At 38.9% G+C, this 24,285-nt stretch overlaps 1 protein-coding gene across 5 annotated transcripts in view; it reads right to left on the bottom strand.

The window, feature by feature from the left end:
- Nucleotides 1-24,285, bottom strand: part of GEMIN5 (gem nuclear organelle associated protein 5) — a 42,913-nt gene that overhangs the window by 14,045 nt on the left and 4,583 nt on the right. Inside the window, exons 4-19 of one of the 5 annotated variants that reach the window (XM_082622519.1) lie at nucleotides 23,769-23,920; nucleotides 23,439-23,558; nucleotides 21,906-22,038; nucleotides 20,717-20,882; nucleotides 19,639-19,851; nucleotides 18,333-18,418; nucleotides 14,478-14,560; nucleotides 12,968-13,104; nucleotides 11,415-11,488; nucleotides 10,526-10,707; nucleotides 6,665-6,804; nucleotides 5,496-5,667; nucleotides 3,228-3,455; nucleotides 2,094-2,198; nucleotides 1,180-1,302; nucleotides 312-410 (exon numbers count right to left, since the gene is read on the bottom strand). In XM_082622519.1, the coding sequence (XP_082478645.1) occupies nucleotides 312-410; nucleotides 1,180-1,302; nucleotides 2,094-2,198; nucleotides 3,228-3,455; nucleotides 5,496-5,667; nucleotides 6,665-6,804; nucleotides 10,526-10,707; nucleotides 11,415-11,488; nucleotides 12,968-13,104; nucleotides 14,478-14,560; nucleotides 18,333-18,418; nucleotides 19,639-19,851; nucleotides 20,717-20,882; nucleotides 21,906-22,038; nucleotides 23,439-23,558; nucleotides 23,769-23,920 (2,213 nt within the window). The remainder of the gene's footprint in view (nucleotides 1-311; nucleotides 411-1,179; nucleotides 1,303-2,093; nucleotides 2,199-3,227; nucleotides 3,456-5,495; nucleotides 5,668-6,664; nucleotides 6,805-10,525; nucleotides 10,708-11,414; nucleotides 11,489-12,967; nucleotides 13,105-14,477; nucleotides 14,561-18,332; nucleotides 18,419-19,638; nucleotides 19,852-20,716; nucleotides 20,883-21,905; nucleotides 22,039-23,438; nucleotides 23,559-23,768; nucleotides 23,921-24,285) is intronic. The other 4 variants (XM_082622520.1, XM_082622521.1, XM_082622523.1 and 1 more) reach the window with 4 other exon arrangements.

The raw sequence follows: 24,285 nt of genomic DNA, 5'->3' as shown, positions 1-24,285 counted from the left end.
GGCTGATGGGTAAGTCACTTCCCAGAGTGTTCATAATGGGGACTGAAGCCCACTCAGTCACTTGTCCACCCACCCACCCACTTTCACTTGCACTCAGACACTCAGAATGAACACTGTATGTTTAGGGTCCTGTGACAGATGCGAGTGAGGGTTGTTTGTGAACATGCAAATAGGGGAACTCAAAACCTTGTTAGCTGATGTGTAAAACTAACCATTACCATACCACAGGATGGCAGCCGTAAAAGAGGTATGTATAAAGCGTTAGGGAAGCGTAAAGATGGACAGGATTGTGTTGATTGGACTAGTCTCACCTTCAACCTCAATCATTCTGTACAGGGTAGCCCTGTCTGTGAAAAGCCCCAGGTGAAATCTTTCCTCAAGATCAGCAGACACATCCTCCTTTGGCTCTGCTAATTCAAAAAGACCAAAATTCAGATGAAGTCATTTAATAGGTTACCGTTTTCTGTCCAGTTACTTCCGAATGTATGTAACACCCATTTCAGATGCTGAGAAAGAGAGTCCTGTGCCCTTGTTTACCCTAACAGAGACCCCTGCTGGTTACAAAGATAGCAAAATATGAAAATACTTTGTTAGGTTTGTTAGGTTTGTCAGGCTCAGATTTTATACTGTTTGAATTTCATTTTATCATGTGCATCCCTTTTCAACACGTAAAATTCAAAATCAAAAAGAAAAAAGTTGCTCAAATGTCAAAATAACACACATTAGGTGAGGGCTTTGAAAAACTGAAACCAAAAAACCTTCTATAAACAAAAACTTCCATCAAAAATTTTTAAACGAACTGCCGTATTAAGGGTTATTTCCAATGAGCAAATGATTTTTTTTTCTACATGTACATGCTGTTTACTGGGGAAAAACAGTTGATGGAACTGATTCACGCTGAGATATTTAAGCCATCATACCAATTCCAGCACCCATATGGCTGGCAACAACTTGATTTATAATAGAAAAGCAGAGCATTATGTCTCCAAGGCACTGGAGAGTGCTGACAGTGGTCAGAGTGCGGACAGTACCTGGCAGCAGGGTGTGGGGGAGGGATGATGCAGAAAAACAACAATTTTGGACATTTGTTGGCTCATTCATAACAACATATAAACAAGCACTTCTTATGTGTCAGTTCCCAGAAGACTACGGATGGGCCAAGGAAGTGTATTTCTGTACCTCTGGAGTGTTTTGCAGTGGCTAATACCAAACAGTCCTGATGAAGCTCCTCTTTGGATCGGTGGTCCAGACTTGTACTCAGTGGAAGCATGGAACGAGCTTTTCGCTTCTTGATTAAGGCTTCTGAAATGTAATAAAAGTACAGACTGTCTGAGGAAGAGTTGATCAAAAACACAAAACTGAATGCATGCCCATTGTATATGTAACCTACTGGAGGGATACTGCTGGGCAGAGAAAGTTCCCACTCTTATAAGGAAGCTTTCAAATTAAATTAGCTGGGGGCCATGTTCACAACACACACAAACGTGTCCCTGTGAAAACTTGTGAAGCAATATCAACAACTGCAAAATGACAGTTCCTCAAGTACTAAAAAAATAACCCCAAATCGAAACAATCAAAACACTTACAAATATTTAAAATCTAAAACAAAATGAAAAACTGAAAACTTTTGAGTTTTCAGTTGCATGTAATATTTGAGGATACTTTAACAAAATATTTTATTTATTTATTTGTAATAGCCAAATAAATTAACTTGTTTTTTATTCTTCTGTTAAAAATTTTTTGGCTGCGTTGGGTCTTCATTGCTGCACACAGGCTTTCTCTAGTTGTGGTGAGAGGGGGCTACTCTTTGTTGTGGTGTGCGGGCTTCTCATTGCGGCAGCTTCTCTTGTTGCAGAGCATGAGCTCTAGGAGCGCAGGCTTCAGTAGTTACAGCATGCGGGCTCAGTAGTTGTGGCTCGCGGGCTCTAGAGTGCAGGCTCAGTAGTTGTGGTGCACGGACTTAGTTGCTCCGCAGCATATGGGATCTTCCCGGACCAGGGATTGAACCCGTGTCCCCTGCATTGGCAGGCGGATTCTTAACCACTGCACCACTAGGGAAGTCCCCCCAAATATTTTAATTATTAAATACCAACCTGGCTTTTCTTTAGGTGCCTCCTTTTTCAGTAAAGTGACTTTGTTATTAATGGTGACTTTTGACTTATCAAAACCTAAGGATGCTGGAGTGCAGATAACTGGTTCTTTAGAAAGTACATCATGGGGAAAAAGAAAAAAAATGTGGATAAGAACAATGTAGAATCTAGTTCTTTTTAAAAATTAAGAGTATACCAGTCTTAATGGTGTGATTTTATCTATTACCCCAAATATAAGATGGAATATTTCAGATAGGAGGCATGGGTAGTCTCCCTTTCCCCATCTCACAAACTGCCTTCCAGGAATCTGTAGGTTTATTACTTAGAACTCTTGACTAATTGATCTAAGGAAAAGTTATAAAGGTTCTAGCCTCCACAGCTTTATACCATAGGTCTAGGAGTTCCAAGCTTGGCTTGGGTGACAAAGGACTAATTGCATATTTAATTCCACAAACGAGGAACAACTTTACCAATAGAAATTTAAAGTGTATGGGATACAGAGTCACAATCCTGAGTGTACACACCATGAACTCAAAAAACCCCACAAAAAACAAAAAACCCAAACTAAGTTGTTGATCTACAGGGGTAAAAGAACATTTTATGATAAAGAAGTATTCTGATGAATCTAAAAAATAAATCCATTAAACTTTTTAGATCTTTATTTACCCAAACTGTGGGTCCCAGTGGCCATCCCTTGGGATGGAGAGGGTCAGGGAGGACTCTGTACCATATATTTTGGCCATTTAAAATTCTGTCACATCAAAATATTCTGCTGTAGAATTGAACATGAGTCAGTCCTATTTATATTGTTTGCCTGCAAGTTCCCAGAGTGGTGATAGTTTCTAGGTCAGATATTTGTAAGGGACAATGGTTTCTTTCAGTAAACATGGCTGATGACATCATATTGTTCAAACTTTCCCCATGTAAGTTTCTATGTATACATTGCCCTAGTTTCACTTTGTCCCACAGTCTTACCCTGCTCAAGTTGATAAGAAGTTTTCTCTATAGAAGTTCAATATTTCCATCCCAATCATCCATTAGATCCCCTTAACAGTTCAAAGGTAGACCTGGCTTAGTTTCCTGGTCATGACTACTAAGTCCTAGAGAGTTAGTGAAACACAGGATTTGGCCACATACCTGCCGAGGTGACACCACAGGGTAGCTCTGGCTCCCGGGCTTCCTCCTCAGTCTCCTGGTCTGACACTCCATTCTCAACAGGGCCCGAGCTCTCCTTTACACTCTCTTCTTCATTCCCGTTACACAATTCCTGCTTTACAGGCCCTCTCAAGGTGGGCTTTTTCTTCTTTTTGGGCTTTGGCTTAGGTTGAGAGAGCCTTTTTTTCTCTAATTCAATACTTTTCTTGCCTATAGAAATCACAATTCAGAAAAGGATAGATTAAAGTATATATTCTTAGTTAAAAGCACTCTAGGAGATAATCTCCAAAACCTTATTACTCTTCTTTTTGATAACATTCTGGCCCTTTCCCTTCCTTCCCAATGAATTCTTAGTTATATTATCAAAGTGTTAACCAAACCAAACCCTTTTGGGATTTCATTAAATCATAAACACAATGCCCATTTACCCCTGAATACTTGAGTGTGTATCCTACAAACAAGAATATTCTCCTACATCATCAGAGCACAACCATTAAAATCAGGAAATTAACGATGATACATTACTCCTGTCTACTCCCACCTCACTTAAGTTCTGCCGGTTGTACCAAGAATGTCCTTTATAGCAAAAAGAATCAATTTAGGACTACATGTCGCACTGGCTTGTTATGTCTCTACTTTCTTTCAGCCTGAACAGGCTCAGATTTTATTTTGACTTTCATGACTGGAAACTCATGAAGATTACAGGATAGTTATTTTGTCAGATTTCCTTCAAATTGGGTCCGCCTTATGTTTTTTTTTTTTTTGCGGTACGCGGGCCTCTCACTGTTGTGGCCTCTCCCGTTGCGGAGCACAGGCTCCGGACGCGCAGGCTCAGCAGCCATGGCTCACGGGCCCAGCCGCTCCGCGGCATATGGGATCCTCCCAGACCGGGGCACGAACCCATATCCCCTGCATCGGCAGGCGGACTCTCAACCACTGCGCCACCAGGGAGGCCCTGCCTTATGTTTTTCATGATTAGATTTAGGTTATGCATTTCATTGCCTCAGGCAATCACTGATTTGCTGTCACTGTAGCTTAGTTTTGTCTGTTTTAGAAATTCATATGATTTATAACTACATTTCTTTTCTTTTTTTAAAAATTTATTTATTTATTTTTGGCTGCATTGGGTCTTTGTTGCTGTGCACAGGCTTTCTCTAGTTGTGGCGAGCAGCGGCTACTCTTTGTTGCAGTGCACGGGCTCTTCACTGCAGTGGCTTCTCTTGTTGCGGAGCATGGGCTCTAGGTGCTGGGGTTCAGTAGTTGTGGCACGTGGGCTCAGAAGTTGTGGCTCGCAGGCTCTAGAGCACAGGCTCAGTAGTTGTGGCGTATGGGCTTAGCTGCTCCGCGGCATGTGGGATCTTCCCGGACCAGGGCTCGAACCCGTGGCCCCTGCATTGGCAGGCGGATTCTTAACCACGGCGCCGCCAGGGAAGCCCTATAACTACATTTCATACTCTGTATTAGCTATACAGTATTTAATCTTTGTGCCCGGCTTCTTTTGCTAGGCATAATCCTTTTTGAGATTCATCCATTTTGTTGTGTTTAAAAGTAGTTACTTTTTATTGCTGAGTAGAATTCCACTACAGGATATACCATAGTTTATTTACCAGCTGATGTACATTTGGGTTGTTGTTTCTGGTTTGTGGCAATTATAGATAAAGCTATAAGCATTCTTTTATAGGTCTTTATATGGATGTATTATTTCATTTCTTCGGGTATATTTCTAGTTGTTTATATACTCTGTCTAGTTTTCTAGCTATTTCTAGTGAGTGGGCAAATCTGGTACCAGTTATTCTTTTACAGCCAGAAATGGAATTCTGTTAATTATTTCAAGTTCAGATTGTCCCAGATTTGGGTAGCCAGCCCCTTCAAGCTGGCTTCTTTGTCCTTTTGATGATCTCTATTCTTTGAGCACTTACTTCCTTTGTGGCATATGATGTTGCAGGCTCATCTTGTATTTTTCCTGTCCTAACCTGGAATTAGCCATTTCTCCAGAAGCCCTGGTCGGTCCCTTTTAATGGAGAATGATATTTAGAAAACAAGATCTGGGTGCTAGGTATACTTGTTACTATTTGGGTGTTGTCCTCAGGCCCCTCATGGCTGCTATCCTTGCTTGGGCTTCCAACCCTACCATCCTGTTGCTGCCGCCCTGCAGGAATGTCTTCCTTGCTTGACTCCAGTCAACTCATTTACTGAGGAAAGGAGAAAGGGAATTAGGCAAGCCTTTATGGGCTCCAGGTTTTGACTGACCTTGAGGAGGTCGGGAATGTTCTTGCATGGAAGTGAGCCATTTGTACACACAGAAGTCATCTGCCCCTGAGTAGATGCAGTCTGGATCCAACGGGGACCATGCGATGCAAAGCAGTCGACCTCGATGTCCTCGGAAATTGCATAGAGGCTCTTCCTGGAGAGTATCCCACACCTAAAACCAAAAGTCACACAGAGAATAATTTCTGGTTATTCTATTGTTTTTTTGGGGGTATACATTTAAAAAAAAAATCTTATAAATCTGTGTACTCTTATTTCCTCTTGTGATTTGTACTTTTAGGAGTTCAGTTTCAGAAAGTGCTATTTCCTGTGGGAGGTTTATGTATTCTGGGATATAGAGGCATTCCCATGTGGATGATTTTGAGTAAGCTTTAATGGTGCCCTATGGATTTCACTGTCCTGAACCAGTATCATATGTTATTTTTGGGCTGGGGATTCAGATACCATGAAGAGAATTCTAATTCAGAGCCCACACCTGCACATGTGATGGATGCTTAGGGTTCTAACTTCTCACAGGTGATTCTTCTGTCTGTGGGCAAATGATCAATTTCCTTGCTGTTTCTTGAATTACTCCAGTCTGCACTGCACAAAGGGTGGCCCGGCATGGCTCTCAGCTCTGTGCAGATAGCTTATTTACCACTCAGTACTGAGACAGACATCCATCACAGATGATAGATCCTAAGGTCTCTTCTGGTTCTGATATCCGAAACTCACCCCATACCTCCGGTTTGGCATCTCATCTTTATTTTTGAGAACTTGGAGGTCTGACTTACCAATTTATTATTAGAAATATTTTTTCATTATTTATAGTCACCATTCTGTGATAGAACAGAATGGGAGGAGTACTTTTCACATCAACTTTAGTCCATTAAACTGACAGTAGGTCAGAATGAAATCTTTAAAAACATCAGAATTTAGCTAGTTCCTATTAATATTTCCCCTTTCATCAAAGTAAAATACACCCCAAACTTAGCCTGCCAAGGGCCCAGATATGTTTAATAAACTAAAATGCCCTCTAGAGCTCAGAAAAATCCCTTTCTATAGAAGATAATGGTAAGGGAAGGAGTCTGTACAAAACTGGGGGAAAAGAGGGAAGAGTTTAAGTTAGAGTACATAGTGAAGAACCCACTGAATCAAGGACGCAATAGTACCTGAGCTGTACCATCATAGGAAGCAGATATCAGCCTTCCGTCATGATGTGGGCTCCATGCCAGACTGGTAATCTTGGCTGTGTGCCCTGAGAGGGTCCGGTAGGGCTCTGTAATGGTCACTGGAGATTCAGGATTGCTCTCTGTAAGACAAGGGGATGATGTCATTTCTACCAGCAACAACAACAGAAAGACATAAAGGAGGGTATTAACATGGCAAGAGTCAAGATTTTGCCACGTGCTTTCTGTGTGATTTTCAATATTGTTTCTACGTGGGCAGTGTTGTTTAGTAGTTAAGTGTGTAGGCATATCCACAGTGCCTGGCACATGGGCTTACTGCAAGAAGTGTTAGCTATCATTCTTTCTTTCTAAAAGCCATCAAAATGAAAGTAATACATTTTGGATGTGATACCAAGAACATATCACGTATATGGCACTCTAGCTAAAAATGTGTGACGTGAATCTAGTCATGAGAAAATAGGAGACCAAACCAAACTGAGGGGACATCTACAAAATAACAGGCTGGCATTCTTCAAAAAAATCAAGATGAGGGACTTCCCTGGTGGTCCCGTGGTTAAGACTCCACACTTCCAATGCAGGGGGCACGGGTTCGATCCCTGGTTGGGGAACAAGGATCCCGCAGGCTGCGTGGTGTGGCAAAAAAAAAAAAAAAAGGCTGAGGGACTGTTCTAGATATAAAGGACAATATTGGATCAATTGTCAACACTAGAATAAGCATGGTAGATCAAACTATTGTATTAAATTAACTGAAGGTTATAATGGAATTATGGTTATGTAAGGGAATAGCCTTATTCTTACAAAATACACAAATATTAAGGGATATGGGGCATGACACATGCAACACAAACAGTTTGGAAAAATACATACATACACACAGAACAAAGCAAATATGACAAAATACAAGTTGTTGAATCTGTGAAAGGGTATACGGGAGTCCTTTGTACTATTCTTGCAACTTTCCTCTAAGTCTCAATTATTTAAATATAAGAAGGTAAAAATAAAATGAAATGGATTCTGGCCATTTTTTTCCTTTTTCTATTATTCAGTAGATATGAAATAAAAAACAAACTAGGGTGATAGTATTACAATAGAAAAAGATCTGCACTGCTCTTAAGTATTAAGTTAATGCTCTTCAATAAGTGATGCTGAGAAAACTGGACAGCTACCTGTAAAAGAATGAAATTACAACATTTTCTCACACCGCATACAAAAATAAACTCAAAATGGATTAAAGACCTAAATGTAAGACCTGAAACCTTAGAACTCCTAGAAGAGAACTCTTCGACATAAATCATAGCAGTATTTTTTTTGGCTCAGTCTCCTAAGGCAAAAGGAACAAAAGCAAAAATAAACAAATGGAACCTACTTAAACTTAAAAACTTTTGCACAGCAAAGGAAACCATCGACAAAACGAAAAGACAACCTACTGAATGGGAGAAAGTATTTGCAAATGACTGATAAAGGATTATTTCCAAAATACCTAAACAGCTCATAGAAGTCAGTGTCAAAAAAATAAACAACCCAATTAAAAAATGGGCAGAACACCTGAATAGACATTTTTCCAAAGAAGACATGGCCAACAGGCACGTGAAAAGATGCTCAGCATCGCTAATCATCAGAGAAATGCAAATCAAAACCACAATCATATCATTTTACACCTGTCAGAATGGCTATCATCAAAAAGAACACAAATAGGGACTTTCCTGGTGGCACAGTGGTTAAGAATCCACCTGCCGATGCAGGGGACACGGGTTCAAGCCCTGGTCCGGGAAGATCCCACATGCCGCAGAGTGACTAAGGCTGTGTGCCACAACTACTGAGCCTGTGCTCTAGAGCCCACGAGCCACAACCACTGAGCCCGTGTGCCACAACTACTGAAGCACGCGCGCCTAGAGCCTGTGCTCTGCAACAGAGAAGCCACTGCAATAAGAAGCCCATACACCGCAACAAAGAGTAGCCCCTGCTTGCTGCAACTAGAGAAAGCCCGCGTGCAGCAACGAAGACCCAACACAGCCAAAGAAAAAAAAAACAAAAAACACAAACACAAATAACAAACGTTGGTGAGAATGTGGAGAAAAGAGAACTCTAGTACATTACTGGTGGGAATGTAACTGGTGCAGCCACTATGGAAAACAGTATGGAGGTGCCTCAAAAAACTAAAAATAGAAGTACCATATGACCCAGCAATTCCACTCCTGGGCATGTATCCGAAAAAAATGAAAACACTAATTCTAAAAGATACATGTACTCCAATGTTCATAGCAACATTATTTACAACTGCCAAGATATGGAAGCAACCTAAATGTCCATCAACAGATGAATGGATAAAGATGTGGTATATATGAACAATGGAATATTACTCAGTCATAAGAAGGAAGTTCTGCTGTTTGCAACAGAAGAGACCTAGAGGGTATTATGCTAAGTGAAATAAGTCAGACTGAGAAAGACAAATACTGTATGTTTTCACTTACATGTGGAATCTAAAAAATAAAATGAATAAATATAACAAAACAGAAACAGATTCACAGATATAGAGAGCAAACTAGTGGTTATCAGTGGGGAGAGGGCAGAGGGGAGGGGCAAGATGGGAGTGTGGGATTAAGAGGTACAGACTTGTATATAAAATAAATAAGCAATAAGGATATATTGTATAGCACAGGGAAATATAACCATTATTTTATAATAACTTTAAATGGATATAATCTATAAAAATACTGAATAGCTATGTTGTCTACCCAAAACTAATACGATATTGTAAATCAACTATACTTCAGTTTAAAAAAAATAAGTTTATGTCCTTTGCCAAAGTAGATATTTAATTTGGAATCAGAAGACTAGGATAAGCTTTCTAACATATCATGCTTATTAGTTACAAACTGTCTACTATTTATTATTAGAAAAATCTATGTACACTTTATTAGTTTTCCTATATTCCTTTTAACTTGAGAGAGTCACTGCTAGAATAAAATTTTTTTTGGTATTACAAATAAAGATTCTCAGGAAATCACTGGAAGTTAGTTCTAGAGAAATTTAAAATGTCAACTTGAAATTTTCACTATGGTTGACAGTACATACTCTCCAGCACTTTGGAAACAGATTAGTGTCACATTATAATTTCTTCATATTAGAAAAAAAAGTAATTACATCTCCTTCACATTAAAAGAACAGGCGCCTCTGACCACTTATTATGGTTCTTCTGGGTGCTGAAGAAATTCAGAGAAGTTTAAGATTCATTAAGGAATACATCATATGAAAATATGAAAAAGATCAATGTGCCAGGCAGGGACTAGTAGTTACTAGAACACATGCAGACTCTGCAATTAGACAATTTGGGTTTGAATCTAGGCTCTATCATATACTAGCTGTGGGACTTAAGGAAGTGAGCTAACCTCTCTGAGCCTCAATTTAATCAGGAAAATGAAGATAACAAAACCTACCTCCCAGGACTGTGAGAATTAGATGCAGTCACACACGGAAACACTGAGGGAAGGGGATATAAACTGGCAAAATCTTTTTGGAGAGTGACAGTTTCACACAAGATGCAAAGTCATATCCCTACCCCTGGCCTGGAATAACTATAGCAATAACTATACTTTAGAAAATCTGGAGAAAACATGCAGCAAACTAATAACACTGGTTTTTACTGAGGGATGGGATTAGGGAATTTTGTCATGTTTGAAACTTTTGTTGTATTTTAAATAAGGTGAATATACTACTTTTGAAAGCAGAAAAATAATAAAAGTAGTATTTAATACCAAAAAGAAAGGAAAAAGGCACAGAAATTGGAACAAGAAGTAGCAGAACACATATACCACCCCCAATATGGAAAGAAACCAAAGTTACCTATGACGGTCTGCAGGTTGTGCACATAAATGACTGCATTGTTGGACCCAGAGGCCATCAGATAGCTCAACTCTGGCTGGCTGCCATACTCATGATGCCAGCTAATAGTATTCACAAGCTTGTGATGCTGCTGGATGGTGCAGATCAGTTTCAAGTTAGGAACCTTGAATATTTCTATTGATCTGCAATAAGAAACACACCAAGACAAGAAAGATGGATGCTCAAATTACAGTCCAGTGCACACAGGTATCTCCCTCATCCCATCTGTCAAAGAAAGGTGAAATGGAATAGGATAACCCTATATAAACTGCAGAGGTTATTCTCTCACAAAGAACCAGATACAAAAAGTAGTTCTTTCAAACAGTTTTCACAAATCTCAACAATCTCTGGAAAGTTGTGTTTATCAGGCTCTTATAATAAATGGTGCAAGGGAGAAGCTAAAAAGAAGAATTCATAAACAAATGGCTGAAATAGGACTATGTTATTATGATCAACATTGGAAAGGGAAAAAAAACCCTAAAAAAAACAAAAACAAAAACAAAAAGATGTTGGAAAGGGCATGGTGAGGCCTAAAAAGCATTTCTGCCTAGGTTTACTTTAAAAAAAATGAAGGGAGATTTAGGCAGTTTAATTCTGGAGATGAGGATTCTGTGAAGCACACAACAGCCAAAACACAGAGTAGGCAAACATTCTCTTTGGGCTGGAAATATTTAACTTATTTTGCAGTTCTCAAAGATGCAGAGAGCTGAGTCATTTAAGGATGTCAAGGATAAGTCAGAATATCAAATACAACTAGGTTTTCCCAACTAACATTACAGATGGCATTAGCTTGTGATCAAATATATATGCAATTACAAAGTTTTTTTTTTTAAAGAAACAAAACACATACCCATCTTCATTGCCAAGAGCCATGATTTTGCCATCTGCTTTCCAGCTGATCTCTGTGTGTACAGGCAATTTGTACTAGAAAGCAAAACAAACCAATCTTGACTGAAAACATTGTTCTTCTTACAAATCAGTGATGACAGTGTGGGAAAAAAAAGAAAATCCCTAGTTTAAAAATGTTCTAATTGTACAACAGTCATTCTTAAAAGTAACCTACATAATTCACCAAAGAGTTACTAAGAGAAAGTATTTGAAATACGATTTCCTAAAGGGATAAAAAAGAGAGGCCAGTAAATACTACATGTCTGCAGTGTATAACCTTGTGAAATGAACTTAATGATTTTTATCCCACAATAAGACATGAAACATATCCATTGGCTTTGATAACATGGGGGTCATCGCCTTTTTATTATTATTTTTTTTTTTTTGCGGTACGCGGGCCTCTCACTGTTGTGGCCTCTCCCGTTGCGGAGCACGGGCTCCGGACGCGCAGGCTCAGCGGCCATGGCTCAGCGGCCATGGCTCACGGGCCCAGCCGCTCCGCGTCATGTGGGATCTTCCCGGACTGGGGCACGAACCCGTGTCCCCTGCATCGGCAGGCGGACTCTCAACCACTGCGCCACCAGGGAAGCCCTCATCGCCTTTTTGATAGAAGTCATACACACTACCCTTTTTCTTCCTATCTCTTCTGTTTCTCTTCCAGAATCTTTTTTTTTTCCTAACTTTTTTTTGGTGTTCCCCAAAGCTGCCTGGGCCCTCTTCTTTTCTTTCTTGTCTCTTTAGATCACCTCATACATACCTGCAGCTTCTTTAGCTACCATTCATGTGAAGGGACTCCAAATTTCTATTTCCAGCCCAAACTCCTTATATGAGCCTCTGATCCATACATTTAACTGTCACAAAACTAAAAGTTTGTTAAGAATAGGAATTTTGTCTCTTTTATTCATTGTTGAATGTTAATGTTCAGATTACATTTAAGACATGAAGGAATACAGTCAACAAAAATAATTCAATTTATGATTAAATGTTATTTTTATGCTAGCAATACAGAATAATGAGCAACAGTAAAAGAGGCTCATTTGAAAGAGTAAGGAAATCTCAACATTTATGGTTTCATTTAAAAAGACAGTTCTGGCATACAGATACATTGATAGGATGGTAAAGAAAATGTGGCTAAATGTGGAAATCTCAGTCAAGGATATAAGGAACTTATTTGTATTATTTTTGCAACTTTTGTATAAATCTGTAATTATTTCACTAAAAAAATAAAAAACAAAATGACAATTCTGTCTTGAGCAAAATACCTTATAGCCGCACATGAATACCATCTTAAAAAATTATTTTTACGAACACCTCACTCCAGAGAAAGTGGCTGGCGTGAAAAGGCTGCTTTATATTCAAGATCGGAAAGTTTACAATAAATCACCATTGCAACTGAGAGAAGCTTGAAATCTGCCTGAGCATAATGGATACCTCTTATAATGGCATTTATCATGCAAGATGAGAAGCCAAGAAGATGGAGAGATCATGAGAAGACTTTAGACCACAAGAACTCACTTTGATTGAATTGGTGTCCCTGATGAGTTTGTTGATGTCAAAGGCCTCTCCACTAAGCTTCCAGGGGTTGTGTTGTAAGACAATCCCTTCCCCTCCACAGCTGTATAAAGTGAGGGAAGGTCTGTCCCCTTCTCCTCCTATATAAGAAAAGAAAGCTTATCAGTTTTGTACTTTACCAGCTTAACTATTTGTTGCTATAGTATGACCATATCATACTATGAGATGTTTTAAAAGAATTACATTAATTTATTGGAATAAAGTCACTGTTCTTTGCATCTGAACACAGTTGTTGGGGGCAGAAGTAAACAGGGTATATTAATTCTACATTAATATTTATAATACAACATCTTTGCTTTAAACATTCTTCTGCCACTCAAAATAGTAGGGGTGCCAAAGCTGGGATCAGAAAACATGTTTTCAAAGTTTTGGGGAATCTACCTTCTCTTACTGAAACAAGTACTCTTTGGGCATTTAAATATATGGAGCTGCAGGACTTGCTATGACTAACTGTAAGAAGCTGTACTCAAAGCAAAGATTTCTGTGGTGTTACAGCAATCATCCTGTTGATTTTTAAGAAGCAAACAGTGGTTCTGGTGGGTTTCTGTAAGGGCAAGTTTTATTTTCACCACTGTTAGAACTATGCTTGGCACAAATCAAGGATCAACATTTGTTGAATGAATGAATGAATGAACTACCATTGCAATGCTGCTTGAGTTCTGATGATTTATACTGTAAACGTTTACATTATTATGGAAATTTACAGATGTTCCATTATATATGGTGAAGAAAAGATTACCAAAGACTTTTGCTGAACACACTCATTTTTAAAATTCTGCAAGGCCTACCACTGTAGGCATACGAAAGAGAAAGATAAGGCTGAGGGGTTAGAAAAGGAAAAGGGTCAGAATATAGTCAAAGGCAACAAGAGATCATTTGAGAAATTCTAAGTTTGCTTTAACTGTAGGTGAAAACAGATGATCATTAACATTATAATTCTTTTTTTAAAAAAATTTTGTTTTTTTTAATAAATTGCTTATCTTACTTTATTTATTTTTTGGCCACACTGCATGGCCTGTGGTATCTTAGTTCTTGGACCAGGGATTGAACCTGGGCCCTTGGCAGTAAGAGCACGGAATCCTAACCACTGGACCGCCAGGGAATTCCCAACATTATAATTCTGATAAAATTAAAAGGTGATAGCAAATTTTGGTGAAAATCATTAGACTAGGTATCAGGACCCAGCATGAGATAACTATATTCACAATGAAAAAATTCAGCTCAAAGAGACCAAATATGCTTTAGTTTGGAGTTTGGAGAGGCTTATTCTGGGTGAATGCTTTCTAATTTGTCACCTGTTAAAACTGCCCTCATGGACCCCTGGGGACATAGCAGCTTGCTTAAGTAATCACTGCACTAGAATATTTATGACTCTTTCCAGGTTGCACATCCTAGGATTAAGTTGAAAGAAAGAGAATACTCTCACGTTTGTTACAGAATGAGTCACACTTACCGGGTGCCATGGAGGGTACTGGTGGCCCCCAGGCTAATGAGTATACAGTCTTCTTGTGATATGTGCTAGAAATCTGTGGAGGCCTGGGGGGAAGGGGGATTACAAACAGAAAGACTTAAAACAAAAAGATATAGTGGAAAACAGACCATCTTTTTCAAAAAGTTGCCTGTTATATAAACTTAGTTGCTGATATTAAAGAAAAATAATTTAACAGTACCCTTCTCCAAATAACTGACTGTAAACAAGCAAACACTTAAATAATATACCATGTCATGATAACTACTAACAAAATAATTAAGTCCCGAACATACTTCACCCAATAAAAAAATGTTATTAACCTCCCCAACTGGCCAGTTTGGGGTCATTCTCCCCTTCTCTGTCAAATATTCTAATGTTACTGTAGTTATATACCAGTGTAAAGGCTATCACAACTAGAGAAAAACAGGACAAGACAGAAAATGCAAACTGTTAAGCCCATAACTAAGGTTACTGCTAAGCATATATTATCACCATTCAAATGTATCCACCTTATATTCAAGTAAAAGACTGGAAGTCATTTTTGGCTTACCCTGTCGTTAACATCACATTCTTAAACTAAGACAAGATTATATTTCATTTTATTTTTTTGGCCGTGCCTTTTGGCTTTCGGGATCTTGGTTCTGAACCAGGGATTGAACCCGTGCCCCCTGTGGTGGAAGCTCGGAGTCCTAACCACTGGACTGCCAGGGAATTCCCAAGATTTTAGAGTAGATAGATTTTAAAGTTTTTTTTCCTTGGATTAATACTTTTATTCTTCACAAACGTTCATTTCTTCCATCTTTTCTACCTAATAATGCATTTATTTATTTAATTAAAAAATTTAAATTTGTTTTACAGTTTTTAAAGGTTACTTTCCATTTAATTATTACAAAATACTGGCTCTATTCCCCATGTTGTACAGTACATCCTTGAGCCTCTCTTATACCCAATAGTTTGTACTTCCCACTCCCCCACCCTATAGTCCACCCCACCCCAACCACTAGTTTGTTCTCCATATCTGTGAGTCTGCTTCTTTTTGTTATATTCACTAGTTTGTTGTATTTTTTAGATTCCACATATAAGTGATAGCATACAGTATTTGTCTTTCTTTGTCTGACTTACTTCACTTCACATAATGCCCTCCACACCCATCCATGTTGCTTCAAATGGCAAAATTTCATTATTTTTTATGGCTGCAGTTATTCCAGTGTGTGTGTGTGTGTGTGTGTGTGTATACACATAACTTTTTTGTCCTTTCATCTGTTGATAGACACTTAGGTTGCTTCCCTATCTAGGCAGTTGTAAATAATGCTGCTATGAACACTGGGGTGCATGTATCTTTTCGAATTAGTGTTTTTGTTTTTTTTTGGATATATACCCAGGAGTGGAACTGCTGGATCATATGGTAGTTCTTTTTGAGGTTTTGATTTTTTTTTTTTTTAAAGAAATGTTGCTCTTCAGGGTATTTTTGAAGGTTGCTATGGTGATTAATGATATGTGATGTGTCAGGACAGGGCAGTGCGGTTATTACCTTTAACATATACTGTATTCTTTGTATGATTTTAGAATTCCAGGATTCTAGAACCTATGACTGAACTAACTTAGCTGTTGACTTCTTTATTTCCATGTATCTGACACATTTATCATTATCACTCTAGACAATGAACCAATTTTTCTTTGGCTGAAAGAAGTAGAATAAGCATTTCTGGCTCAATATTAACAATGTATCTACAGCAACATCCTTCCTCCTACTACATACCTTTGCTGGTATCAGTTTGGATATTCAGCTTATAATAACCAAATGATAGTAATTTACCAGAATTAGTCAGCAGTTTTGTGATGACACAAACCTATTTAAATTGATATATAGTTTTATTTTATTAAATACTTCTTTGAAATAGTGTAGCCTGTTTAAAAAAAAGTTAGAAATGAAGAAAAATAGTTAACGTGTATTCAGTTATACATAAGTACCAAAAAAACTGGCATATAAAAAGGTTAGCTGCACAGTATAATGAATGATTCTCACTTAGATGCAAATGATCTTTCGGCAAACTTTTTCTGTAAAGGGCCAGATAGTCAGTGCTTCAGGCTTTGTGAAACATGCAATATCTGTCACAACTCGTCCATTCTGCTGTGGTAGCATGAAAGCAGCCTCAGACAAGAGGTAAAAAAAATGAGTGTGTGGCTTCCCAGGTGGTGCAGTGGTTAAGAATCCTCCTGCCAAGGCAGGGGACATGGGTTTGAGCCCTGGTCCAGGAAGATCCCACATGCTGTGGAGCAACTAAGCCCGTGCGCCACAACTACTGAACCTGCACTCTAGAGCCCACGAGCCACAACTACTGAGTCCATGTGCCACAACTACTGAAGCCTGCATGCCTAGAGCCCATGCTCCGCAACAAGAGAAGCCCACGCACCGCAATGAAGAGTAGCCCCCGCTTGCCGCAACTAGAGAAACCCCATGCGCAGCAACAAAGACCCAATGCGGCCAAGAAAAGAAAAAAAAAGAGCGTGGTTGGGCTCTAACAAAACTTTACTTATGGACAGAGAAATCTGAATTTTATTTACTTTTCATACATTGTGAAATATTCTTTTGATTCTTTTTCATTTATTTCAAAAGATAAAACTATTCTTAACTCATGGGCCATAATTCTCTAATCCCTGGCTTAGAACAGTGCTTGTCCAATAAAGTAGCCCTTAGCCAAGTATGGCCCTTGAGCACTGGAAGTGTGGCTCATGCAACTAAGAACTCAAGTTCTAATTTTATTTATTTTTAATTAGTTTAACTATAAATAGTCACACATGACCAGTGGCTACCAAACTGAACAGTGCAAGTCTGGAATCTAATCAAGCATCTAGAATAGCTGTGCCCAGTAGATTTATACTGTGAGCCACATCTGCAAATCAAAGCTTTCTAGTAGCCAAGTTAACAGAAGTAAAAGAAACAAGTGAAATTCAATTTTAAGAATGTATTTTATTTAGCTCAGTATATAAAAAGTATTATCTTTTAAAATATAATGAAAATAAATAATTGCTGAGGCATTTTACATTCTTTTCTGGGGACTAAGCCTTTGAACTCTCGAGTATGTTTTACACTCAGCACATCTCAGTAGCCACCTGTGACTAAAGACTACTGTAATGGACAGTGCAGCTCTAGACAGTTCATAGGAAATACAGGGAATAGTGAAATGAGTTACAAGTCACCACAAAGATTTAACAAGTCCAAAATGCAGAATATGCTACAAAACAACTTATCTGGAATCTTCAAATTGAAAAGGCAATGTTATGGAAAGAAGTGGGGGATTATTCTAGAATAAGAGACTAAAGAGACATAACAAAATACAATGTGTGCTCCCTGATTGAAAAAAGTTTGAAAAAAAAACCACTAGGGAAAATGTTTTTGGCTCAAATGAGGAAATTTGTATATGCACTGGATATTAGCTCATATTATAGATTACTGTTCATTTTTGTTAAGTGTAGACAAATAAAGCAAGTATGGCAAAATGTTAACAACTGGTAAATCAAGATGGAAGGTACAGAGATGTTCTTTGTTCTCGGCTTTTAACATTCTTTCATGTCTGAAAACTTCTGTAAAAAAATGTTGAGGGAAAACAAAAGCAAATGGTTTATTTTAGTGGTTCCCACAGGTCAGATGGGCTGAACCACCATCACCTGAAAAAGATTTTTTAAATAAAATTCTGACTTCTAAGCCTAATCTCAGAGTCAGAATCTTAAAGATGCTTCCCAGCCCTATTATGATATACATCCAGGTTTATGAACTCAAAATTAACTCACTGACAATTTGGTCAATGGGCTAAATAGGAATCATCTATTTCTTACTTGTTGGAGTAGGTGTCATACAATCCCACTTTTCCATCATCAGTTCCAAAAGCTAAGCAGCCTTCCTTGGTTGGGTGCCAGCACAGCTACAAAAAAATGAGGAAAGGGGCAGTGTTAAGGGAATCCTTAGGTTATACTTCAAGTGTTCAGTTGGAAAACTTTCTTGTTCTTTCTGTCTTCTAATTTTAAAAGTAACAAATTCTCACTATTTAAAAGAGAGAAACAAAGAAGTATTAAAAACAAAGTAGGGCTTCCCTGGTGGTGCAGTGGTTGAGAGTCCGCCTGCCGATGCAGGGGACACGGGTTCGTGCCCCGGTCCGGGAAGATCCCACATGCCGCGGAGCGGCTGGGCCCGTGAGCCATGGCCGCTGAGCCTGCGCGTCCGGAGCCTGTGCTCCGCAACGGGAGAGGCCACAACAGTGAGAGGCCCGCGTATCGCAAAAAACAAAAAAAACAAAAAAAACAAAAGTCACCTGTAATCTCACCATCCAAAACACCCCATTGCCAATTCTGTATCTTTCTAGACATTTTTTGTGGATGAACTTTATATATAATTGAAAAAACAAAAATAGGTTCAAACATTTAAATGATATGCATGATACATTGTTGAGTGGGGAATAAAAGATTCCAGAACAATTTAGAAAATATGATTCTATTCATCATTAACAAAGCTTGGAAAGATACGTCACAAACTGTCAACAGTGGTTCTCTGGATGATGGAAGTGGGAGAATGGAGTCAAGGGTGGGGTAGGAAACATTTTTTGCTTCCTACACTTCTGTACTGTGGTTTTCGTTTTGAACCACAAACCTTTATTGCTTTTAGACTAAATAGCCACAACAAAGATATCACTTTGAAGAAAAACAAAAAAATTATACATACTGTTTTGTAATCTGCATTCCATGTTTTGTAATTTGCATTTTTCATGAATCATTAACATTTTCCCATATCAAAGAAACATCTACATTATCACTTTTAATAGTTTAATACTATTCCCCATGTGGTTATAATTTAATGTATCTCCTATGAATGTACATCCAGGTTATTTCTAATTTCTTACTATTAGAAAATAGTGTGACTTGAACAAAACCTTAATTTTACAAACAAAGCCAAATTTCGGAATTAGGAGGTATGTAATGGGTTTGGTCAGAGAGAGTCCTTCTGCTGTTCCACTTTCAAATTGCATCGAAAATACCCTTGAAGAAGTCTGAATTCCCAATAGAGTTCATTTCTATGAATAGGTACTCTCTAAAAGAGAATTAGTTATTTGAAAAAAGTTCGTGGCAAGCTCAAAGAAAGCTTCCTTACCGCTGTAACCTTGGACTTGACACCCTGCCAAAAAATTTTCACATCATAGTTGTTCTTTATGGAGAATGTATTCCATATACGGATCATGCCATCACCAGCGCCTATCGCCAAACAGCCTGTGTCTACAGGAGAGAAAGCCAGACTGTAGGCAAACCCACCAAGGGAAGGCAGGGTCCAGCAGCACTCCAGGGTGGCCATGTCCCAACATTTTACCTGAAAAGATTAAGGGTTAGGGTCTTTATAAAGAAGGTCAGAGAAACAGGAAAAAGAATCAACACTTCAAATAGGATGGGCTCAGAGTACATCAGGATAATGTAACTTAACTATTCCAGTAGGAATGAGAAAAATAAATCAGTTATAAATTGTAGAGCTCAGAGGGATCTTAGAATACATTTATCCCCTAAGATGCCAAGTGAATCGAAAGCACAATAAACTAGAACCCAGGCTTCCTATTTCCCAGAGTTCAGCGGCTTTTCCACTCTACTGTATCACTGTATTACAGCATTGGTAATTTTCTCATTTGGCAAACTCAAAAAAAAAAAAGATACAGGTGGCCTCAGGACAGTGGAAGAATCAGAATCATTATCTTCAAAAGCAAAATATTTTATCATAGCCAGTGGAAGAGGAGTGCTGAGTTTTTAATTGTCACTTGTTTAACAGTGACTTGGAAGAGAATGGTCAAACAAGCCTAGCTTATTGTAAAACAGAAAGGTGTCTCAAGTAAAGCCAGTTGTCTCTTACAGAGACTGTGCCAAGAGGAGATGGCTCTGCTACCTAAACTATAGACGAGGGTATTTGAAAGCTAAGGCTTGATGATCTCGCACAGCCTTCCATGGACACATCTACTCTTCCTTGTTGTACCTGCTTTAACAAAAAGGCATTTGGTGGTTTCTCAGCTTTCCCCTACTTTTCTGCTGCTAATGTATTTAATGCCAATCAGTAACAGTAACTCTGAAATTGGAACGCAGGGGCAAGGTGAGGTGTGAGAAATGATGTATGGTTTGAAAAAGCCCTCTAATCCCATGCAAGTCCTCAATCACTGCTGTACAGTGCTGAATGCAAAATAAGCTGTTCTTACATCTCTGTCCATTGATGTGGAAAGCAGCAGCTGTTTGTCATCTTCAGTTTGTAGAGGACATAAATTAAACACAATCCTTGAATGATTCTGCCCTTCTGATGAAGCACTAAAGAGGGTATATTTCCGTCTCCAAGACTGAGTGAGATCCCATAGTAGCAGTTCGCCTCTGTGAAGGAAAAACAAGTATTCTCTTTCATGAGCAATCTGAAAACAAGTGATTTTGGGCCAGAGAGTGTGGGCCCTCAGCTGCAAAATAATTTCTGTTCATTGTTCCTTAAAGGAGATAAAAATTACATATTCTGAAATAGGCACAAAATACCTCTGGAAAAACACACACAAAAACAAAAAAAGTCACTGCCTAGGGGGAGGGGAACCAAGTAGCGAAGACAGAGGTGGAGAGGGAGCTTTGGAGTTCCCTGGTGGTCTAGTCGTTAGGACTTGGTGCTTTCACTGCAGCGGTCCAGGTTCAGTCCCTGGTTGGGAAACTGAGATCCCGCAAGCTGTGTGGTGTGGCCGAAATATTTAAAAAAAAAAAAGGGAGCTTTACTGTATCCTTTAATTCTTTTTGAATCATACAATTGTACTGGACTACCTTTTGAACAGATTTTTCCTAAAAGCTTTAATTATAAAATGCCACCATAATTTGCAGAGCCACAAAGGCTTTAAGACATAGTATGTCTCTTTTGGAGCAGTGGCGGTAGTTGGGTCGTGACTAACACTTTGGGGTATTTCTATATGCTTTGCCTGTATTACCTCATTTAAAAGCAGGGAACTTGTCTGTTAAATTCACTTATCATCTCAAGCAACTAGAATCTGGTGCTCAATAAATTTTGCTTAGTGAATGGCCATATTCATCCTAAGAGAGAGGAAACACTTATATCCTCCCCTTTTTTCCTGTGAAGTCACTGAAGCTCAGAAAAGTGAAGGGTCTTGCTTATGAACAGCCGGTAAGTAACAGACTGATTCTGAAATTCAGTTCCGCCTGACTTGAGAGTCCACACTTAAGCACCACAACTCTTATTAGACAGCACAGGTATTAGTTCCATGATTTTTCCATTACAAATGGCCCATTATAATATAAACCTTAGTCACTGCTTTCTCCATCTTCTGTGTCTAGAAAGAAAGGCCTAGGAATTCCTGAGGCTAGAGAGAACAAAATATGTCAGAGAGCATGACCAAAAAGACTTACCCAAAACAGCTGGATACCAGCTGTGTTGGCTGACCCTTGGGCCAATGGAGTGTCAACCAAAGGCGCTCTTTAACAGTTGGGTCTATACTCCCTCCTCTTCTCTTCAGAAAGGGCAATTTCAAAGTCATCACCACTGCAGATTAAAAGAAGGTCCATGGACAGTCAAGACAATGAAAGTACATGCATGAAGCCACCTACAGTTCATGTTTCAAAGTTTGTTAGTTTGGTTGCTTAGAATTCAGACCTCATTTTCTCATGGAAATTTACGCATATAGTGGTTAATACTAGTCTAGCAAATTTTGGTCAAACAAGCTCTTACAGGCTGTCTTGGCAACTTAAACATTAAGAATATGGTGTGTCTGGGAAAATGAGGTTCCAACTGGGATGGAGAACCCAGGTGGTAACACAACCCAAGATTCTTCAAAGTTGGAAGGACAGAGGGTAGGAAGCACAGAGAGTAGGACTCCATCTTCTAGTTGGCAAGAAATCCAACAAAGGGGACAAATTTGACAGCTGTGGTGGTAAGTTCTCCACTCCTGACATGCTACTGACCAGATGTTCTTAGTCCCTACTGTGTATGAGAACTACCACTGGCGCTTCTAAAACTACATATGCCAGGGCTCTACCCCTAGAGATTCTGATTCAGCAGATTTGAGGTGGGGTCTAGGCACCTCCAGCTGATTCTGCTGCATGACCAGAATTGAATACCATTGTATTAGACATCTGTAAGTTCAGAGATTACCCTTTTGGAGGGATTCCTAGCCCGATGTTGTCCCCGCTAGGGAGTATCAGCCAAAGTGTGTCCAAAAGCAGTCCACAAACCTTAAAAAATTCTGCTTTCCAAAATTATACGACTAGTTACCACTGACTGAACCCTAACTATGTGCCAAGCACTGTGCTACTTGCTTTACGTGTACTAATGCATTTGGACAAAGATGAAAAAACTTCCATGGTTTTACATAAATTGGAGAAAGAAGACTGCTGTAAAGAGAAAAGCTAGATTTTTACTGTAAAGGTAGAATTCATTCTGCCTGGAGTTCCTCTCAATCTGTTCAATATAAACTTAAGGTAAAAGTTCTGTTCGAAGAGAAGCTTGGGAAAGCTATATGACTGAGGGTCTCTGTAATTTGGGTAAAGTGAGCTTTTACATTTAAACAGGTACTTCTATATTAGGTATATATTATTAATTCTGCATTTGTGCATTAAAAGCTCTAGCTCTAGAGATCTTTTCCATTCCTTTGATCCAGGCCTTGCCAAGTTCAGGTATTCCCATTCTCGTAACAAACATCTTGCCCTCCAGGCCAAACAGTGATCTTTCTGTGAATGCAGTAGAAAACCTCATTGCCAACACCAAAGCCAGATGTTCAGAGTGCAGAGAGCTCTAGCCCAGGCTAAAACTTTCTGGATAGAAAAGTAAAGAACTGCTTTCTGACAGATGACACACACTGAGGATAACAAGAAATAATAAGCTTCTACTTCTACTGGATTGATAATAGGTTATACCACAACGGAAACGTTAAATGTCAGTCTTACCTCGGCCTCTAGAGCAGCTCCAGATACGAATGGTCTGATCTTTGCTTCCAGTGGCTAAGTAGCAGCCTTTTTTTACTGGAGTTTGTGCTATAACTTTCCCATTGGGGATTTCAAGTTCTTCTAGGGTAGAGATGGTAATTTTGTTTTTAATTTGCATTAAACATGCACTTATCAAAGAAAAATTAGTTTGCAAGGGTTCCTGAAACTTAGTTACTGTTTTCATAGATTTGATCTGTAAAATCTAGTTTTAAACATAATTCAAATTATACTATTCTACCCACTTTGTTCTTTAGGTCTAAAGAGTACCGAACCCTCTTAAATCATCTCTACCTGAATTTTCCTCTTGATTTATGAATAAACAATCTTCACCAGGCAGGGGGCACCAGGCTATGGAGTGGATCTCATCATCATGGCCTCGAAGCCTGTGTATAACTTCTCCTTTCTTGCTGATGTCAATTATAACCACTATGCCATCCTTGTAGCTAAAAAACAAGAGTTAGAAATATTACTGAAAAATGAAGACAGACTGTCTTTCTAGGAAACATTTAGGCTTAGGAGTTATTGTGCATTTCTAAAAGTTAAGTGCACTTGGGGTAGGGGGAAGGAAAAAGAGCAAGAAATAATCTTGTTCTGTCCTTATTCCAAAGTACTTATTTCATGTTTTCCAGTTTTTTAAAAAACCCTCCCCCATGCCAAACTGCTGGCATTAAGTTATACTATACACATTGCCTGGCATGAAGCTCAAACAGTGGACCATGCCTGTGCTCAAGGGGAACTTATAGAAGAATAGTTCTGACAGGGGTCCAGCAATTTCCCTAATTGGAAATGAATTTGTCCTAATAAACTA

Source organism: Mesoplodon mirus (genome assembly GCF_964341445.2).
Source record: "Mesoplodon mirus genome assembly, chromosome: 5".
In the NCBI taxonomy this organism is placed as follows: domain Eukaryota; kingdom Metazoa; phylum Chordata; class Mammalia; order Artiodactyla; family Ziphiidae; genus Mesoplodon; species Mesoplodon mirus.
Note: the sequence above shows the minus strand (reverse complement) of the source record. Positions and strands in the feature narration are given on the sequence as shown.